General features: G+C 44.8%; 1 protein-coding gene across 1 annotated transcript; it reads right to left on the reverse strand.

The window, feature by feature from the left end:
* Window positions 1–5,078: 5,078 nt before the first annotated feature.
* LOC142434558 (transcription elongation factor A protein-like 3) lies at window positions 5,079–5,669 on the reverse strand. Its single transcript, XM_075539247.1, has one exon. The coding sequence runs from the start codon at window positions 5,667–5,669 to the stop codon at window positions 5,079–5,081; it is 591 nt and encodes a 196-aa protein (XP_075395362.1).
* Window positions 5,670–6,858: the final 1,189 nt, after the last annotated feature.

Consider the following 6,858-nt stretch of genomic DNA (forward strand, 5'->3'; position numbering starts at 1 on the left):
TCTTGCTCATATGCTACCTCCTGAAATGATGGAATGCTGAATAGTTCTTTTTGGAACAGTAACTCCTAAAAGCTCAAATGAAAACCCCATCTGATTGACATGTTTATAAGATCCTAACCTATAGAGTGGATGTTACTGTAAGTAAGCTGCTTAGTGTTTGGTAATGCCTTATTCTATAGAAAATGGTTACCCTATAGAACATGAGAATATCCACTACTTGTGCCCTTTATAAGTGGTCCATCTGCAACCTATTCCCAGATCACCTTATCAATTTTCCGATTTGGTGTTCCCCAAGTTCCTGACGAACCAATAGACCTTAAATCAATCTACACAAGTATAGTAGCTCCATGATGTACCTGCCCATGTAATTTACTTGCCCCTCTAGACTTATTCAGGTTAAGAAAACACAACACCTTTTATTGTGAATTAGGTTGGAGTTTTCATATCAGATCATAGTTTTTGCACTCAACAACTTAAACAAATCACTAAACCTCCCAATAGCTTGCCATGTGCCTCACATGTTTTGTCCATTCCCTATTGTAGGATATTATCTGCCCCTTCACCAAACTAACAGCCATGGGCCCTCTAGCCCATTCTTTCTGCTTTCCTCTCCCTCCCATGGCTGCTAACCATCAAAATCTATTTATTCTGATATGAAATTCTTTATCTTGATATTTTATGATAGTAGTATCAAACAGTATTTTTTCTTTTGTTATTGACTAACTTCACACAGCATAATATCATCTAAATGCATCCATGTCATGAGGTGTTTCAGAATGTTTCAGTTTTATTCCATTGTTTTTATGTGCGAAAATTTCTTTATTCATTCTTCCACTGGTACGTATTTAGATTGTTTCTATCTTCTTGCTATTGTGAATAAATCTGCTGTTAGCATCAGTGTGCAAATATTTTCATCCTGTATTTCTTATTTCTTTAGGGTATATACTGAGTAGAGAAAGTGCTCAATCATATGGTTTTCCTATTTCAAATTGGTTGAGGAAGTGTTATACTGCTTTCCACAGTATTTGTACAGTTTTATAGTCCCGCCAACAATGTATAAGGGTTCCAATCTCAGCATACTCTAGCCAGCATTTATATCCTGTTTTTTCCCTCCGTTTTTAAACCTTGCTATCAATGACAGGCCTGATTTCTTAAAAGTCATTTGGCTTTAATGATGAAATTCTCATGCCCATAGCCAACCTTAGCCTTAAATAGAGTAGATAACAGGAAGTTTATAATGGGAGGCTCTGTGTAGAAAATTAATACTTCCTGATCAGGTGTGGAGTCTCTACCAGAATCTGGAAGCAAGCTAGTTACCAGCTTCTCTAATGGAGACCAATTGCCAAGAGAAGAGGGCGTGGTATTGCTTTGAAACCCTAAGACTGTGTACTTTAAATCTCCTCTTAGAGTTTGCAAACTCTTCAGAGACCCTTCCTGCCTTGAAGAAATACAACACACGTTGGTGTGCCAAGTTGTGAGGCCAAAATGTCCAAGAAACTTACCCTACAGCCTGGACCTACAGCATTTGTTTTCATTTACTCTGGGTAGCACTCAACACTGGAGACTATGTAGAGTACAAGGAAATACCAAGATATGTTTGCCCTAAAATGTAAGGTGTTGATTTCTTCAAGCTAGATAGACCAAATCATCTGCAGTTGCTAACTGTTCCCCCTACAACGCATTCCCCTAACCCCACCCCACCGCAACTTTCCACCCTGGCAGGCATGCCTTTTCCCCCATTTGAGGTTACACTCCTGTGGCATATACAGAACCATCCTCTGAGCACAGATTTCATAGCAGTTTAGTTTCACAATGCAGAACCCATCATTTGGAGATGGAGCTCTCTACTAGCTCCATCTTTGGGACTATCCCTGCTGGTATTTTTATTTCTGTGTGTATCAATGATACTGTTCGATAGTTTGGGTATTCTGTTGTCATGCCTTTCTTGAAAGTGGGCACAAATATGGATCTTTCCAAGTCATGTGGTCATGAGTGAATGCGTTCAGTTCTTACCATTTATGGACTACTTATAAATTGCCCAAGCAGTGAACATTCTCATGCTCTATAGGGTAATAGTTTCTATAGAATAAGACATTATCAAACGCCAAGCAGCTTAAAGCAACACCCACTCTCTATAGGTCAGAAGTCTCCTCTCTGCTTATGGCCAAAGGACTGGAAGAGATCCATATTTGTACCAATTCCAGAGAAATCCATATTTGAGACGCAACTGAGCACTCAAACTGTAAAACAATATCATTGGTATCGCTCAGAAATAAATATTGAAATTACCATGGGAAAGCTCTGAGCTCTCCCTGATGGAACACAAGTATGTTCTTTCTGAATGGAAGCTTTGGCTGTGAATTGTAGCAGGTCCTGTCCAACCTGTGAAACTCATAGCCCTCTATTCCTTTTGGAATGGAAAGTAAATCCTGTTAGACAAATGAAATTGTCCAAGATTATTTATGTGAGCGGAGGCTACACTTAGAGAAAATGCATGATTGCTGATTCAATAACTGTTATTAGCACTATTGTGTAGTACCTGTACCTTATAAAGGACTAGGCTGGGCACTAGGAAGATCAATATGAAATGGACAGGCTTTACTTTGAAATGTAGCATACAGTAGTATTTGTTAATTTTTTTAAACCCTAGCCCAGTTAGAAATGCATTTCCATCACAACTCAACATGAACACAGATATATACATACATAAAGGAAACACAAATTTCATCAAAAAATACGCATCCTAACTACCTGCAATGCAATTTGATATTATCTATTTGGCAATGATTCTATTTTACTTTATTAAATAAATACAGGTCTTGACCCTCTGGATTGCTTTCAAACAACCTCAGTGTGACAAACAGTGATCTATTTAGTACTCTGAAATGTGCATCTTAAATATTGTATAACTCTCCTTCCAGGCACATATTTCGCGTGGAAATTGGGAGTGGAAAGCCTGCAAGAGTCTCCTAAGCAAGTGTTTCTCAAACTTTAACATTTATAGGAATCATGTGGGAATCTTGTTAACATTAAAATTTTAATTCAGTTAGGTATGAGGTAAAGCATAACAGTCTATATTTGTATTTATCTCACAGATAATACTAAAGCAACTAACTGTTCCATAGACCACACATTCAGTAGGACTCATCAGACAGGGAAGGTTATGACAAAATAATAATTTATAAATTATCAAGGGCTCATGAGGGGGGCGGGGAGGAAGAGGGGGAAAAAAGAGGACCTGATGCAAAGGGCTTAAGTGGAAAGCAAATGCTTTGAAAATGATGAGGCTAATGAAAATACAGATGTGCTTTACACAATTGACGTATGTGTGGATTGTGAAAAGAGTTGTATAAGCCCCTAATAAAACATTTTTTAAAAATCACAGGTGTAGAGTCAAGAGAAGGGTCCAGACTGATATCTGAGCCTTGCCAGCCTCTACAACTGTGAATTGAAAAGGTGAGTAGTATGACTAGAAGGTTTCCTAACTATTTCTGACACAGGTGGCAGGATGGGAGAAAAACTGGACTTCCCAATCTAGTACAGTGCATAATCTTGAAAAAAAAAAATCACAGGTGTAGATGGGTCTGCTGACTTGTTCAAGTGAAACCTGACAAGAACTTTCTAAGAGAATTCTAGTTATGAAAGAGAGTGTGCATACAAGACAAATAACCCAAGAGAACACGCATCACAGCCTCCGTCATTCAATTTCTGCCCTAGTCACAATATCTGAATCTGGGGGAGACAATATTAATCTACACAAAAACAAATAAAAACTGTGACTCAGCATCAACTCTGTCACAGTTTCGTTTTTTGGGGTTTTGTTTGAGGGTTTTTATGGTTTTACAAGGGTCAAGGATAGGTGGGCATTGGCTAACTGCGGATGCCAGAGAAATGGATAGGGTTTGGGAGCTTTAAAATCTCTAGTTCATTGTTAGCTATCAGTAGTGCACTGTAACCAGCAGACATTGCAGTGCCCAGAAGAGAGTGACACCCACCTTTCATATGCCCGAATTTGTTCCTAAGTACAGCTGAGCTCTCTCCCAACTCTCCCCACCAGTGTCTTACCCTATCCATATTATTACTACTGCATGGGACTGGTGTACTCCTGAGTGTCTGGTGGGACCAGGTCTCAACATAGCTCATGCACTCAGTACCTCAAATGAACCATTTAACAGTCCTGTGAGGCAAAATTACCCACGTGTCACAGATGACTATGAAATTAGTGAGGCAGACTGACTCTTTTTAACTGCCAGGCTTCAGAAGTGATGCGAGTTTTACCTTTCATCTCAAGTTCTGACAAGATATTTAAGTGTTTTCCTGACCTACATAAGCTTACTAGATAGTTCACTTGCTTATCATGTATTGCTTCCCGTTTTCAGCTTTTATTCATTTTGTGATATGCACAAGCCATGTCCTTTAAGGAAAAAATAGAGATGAGGGAACCCAGACTGCCTTGGTGGAGCTATGGAGCAGTAGAGGAGCCAGTACTCACCTGATGTGTTTCGACCCAGGGGATAGGGCACACCAGCAGAGGATTGACACCCAGGGTATGTTTGTAAAACTCTCACGTGATCGGACGCATTTTTGAGTGCAGGCGAGAACTGTTTTTGTCAGCTTACAAGAATAATCCTTGTCTCCTTTCTACTCCCGTGAAGTTACACTCTTGGAAACTCACAGGGGCAGTTGTACCCTGTCCTATAGGGTCACTAGGAGTCAGCATCGACTGGATGGCCGTGAGTGAGACTTCCCAGTGTACACACTTTCACAGTTTCCCTGGTGCTCGGATATATTCCTCACATAGAAGTTTACAAAAATGGGCTGATACTGTATATGCAGGTACAAACAGTTTATTAACATTTTACAAGGTACTGTGAACATCTCTCCCATGCACATGGGTGAAAGCCCCCACTGACACACAGCGCGCTGCAGTGGGGTCCAAGGCTGCTGGTAACAAGAGTGACACCTAAAGCAAGGTAAGTATCAGCACAGGTTAGAGCACAGAGCCTGGCAGAAGCCTGCCAGGGAAAGCAGGGTTGGCAGGATTCCCATCTGAGAATCAGAATGGAAAGGCAAAGGGATTAAAGGTAGGGGACATCCTGTAGGCCTTTTTGGCCCCTACCTCCGCCCCTGACTCCTCTGACCCCCCGCTGGCCCCTAGGGGGGAAAGGGTCCTGGACCTCTCTTTGCAACCAATGAAAGCCACCCACTTTCTGCTTTTTCCTTAGCTCTTCCTGAGCCCTTGCCATGTCACCACATTCTCTCATCATCATCTCCTCGCTGCTCAACTGCCTTTCATGCAAGTCCTCCGGAGAGTCCCTGGGGGAATCATCTGTGCCCCTGTCAGTTTTCCTTTTGGCTTTCCTGGGCACGTGATCTTCAGCCGGGCGCTTCTCGGAGGTCTGGGGCTCGCTCTCGGCCTTCCGCTGGGCCTCCCCTTGAGGAGCGCCCTCATCTCCCGGCTTTCCCTGCAGAGCCTCCTGCTCTCCCTCTGGCTGCCCCTCAGCCCCCTGCTCTCCCTCACCACCTGGCTTCCCCTGGCATTCTGGTTTCCTCTCCACCTCCGACTGCGCCGCCTCTTCGGACTTCCCTTCCTCTTCCGGCTCTACGTCACTCTTTGGTTTTCCCTGGGTTTCCAGCTTGCCTTCATTTTCACTGTAGACTTTTTCCATGGCGAGATTCTACGCCTTTTCCTGTCCTGGGGGCATGAGGAGAGAGGAGAGGAGACAAAGAGAAGACATGGGAGACTGAGGATTTAGGAGGGGTGCATAGATCCAGAAGGTACTTGCAATCCAGAAGGTACTTGCATCTCCCCCTCCTGGACATTCCTCTAACCAGGTCCAAGGCTTCAAGTGTGCCCACCCCTTCCGCTACCATTTCGCCCACACAAGAGCCAACCAGTTCCTAGGCAGACTTTGTTAACAGCTTACTCCACTGTGGGAGGTTATGCATGTCTATGTTGGGGGTGGGGGTCACAAGGCCCTGGGTCTAGGTCCAGTCCCACCCCTCTCCCCATGGCAACCCTCCAGACCTGCAGGGCTTCTGAACAGGTTTCTCTTCTTTTTCTAGCCTCACAGAGTCCTGGTAGCAACAGATGCGCAGATCTGCAGACAGAAAGAAGACAGGTCCTTTCCTGAATCCTGGCCTCCTCACTCAATGATCATCCCCCCCTATCCCCCCACCCCCCGCCCTGCAACGGCCATTTGTTTTCAGGCCTCAGGCACCAGACAAGGATGTTTCCCAAAATTTGGTTTTCAATGCTTCCCTCTCCAGGAAGCACCCGCCCCCGTCCCACCTCTTCCCCTCAAAGGTCAATCTTTCCTCCAAGGCACCGAAACCAGGATGAGAAGTATTCAAAGAATTCATCTGTCCTGCTGTCGCACTGCGCCCCCCCCACCCCCCCACCCCCGCAGCCCCCATTCCTGGCTCTAAAAGGGATATGGAGATTGCAGAGGAGGGGGCTCCAGAAGCAGGCTGGACACTGTGGGAGTTTCTCTCCCACAGCTGCCCAAACTGCTCTCAGTCCCCTGCAGATGTTCTGCATCCAATCCCCTCTCAACCTCTGGTACAGTGTACTCCCCATCTTTTCCTCCCCGCCCCCCATCCCAACCCCATCCAGGTGCTTCCCATCCTTCCCCTCCCCCACTCCTATTCCCTGTTCTGGGAGCCCCGCGCTCACTCTCTTACTCCTTCTGAGTCTTCCAGCCACACTCTGCCACCCCCACCCCCATGCACACACACTGACCTGCGGGACAGAACAGGCCAGCACCTCTGGGGGCTCGCCGCAGCCTGCTCCTTGCGCACCGCTGGGGAGCGCAGGGAGCTGGTGGTGCTGGCGCTGGACTGGAGCTCTGCGAGGGA

This window comes from Tenrec ecaudatus, chromosome X, assembly GCF_050624435.1.
Source record: "Tenrec ecaudatus isolate mTenEca1 chromosome X, mTenEca1.hap1, whole genome shotgun sequence".
NCBI lineage: Eukaryota > Metazoa > Chordata > Mammalia > Afrosoricida > Tenrecidae > Tenrec > Tenrec ecaudatus.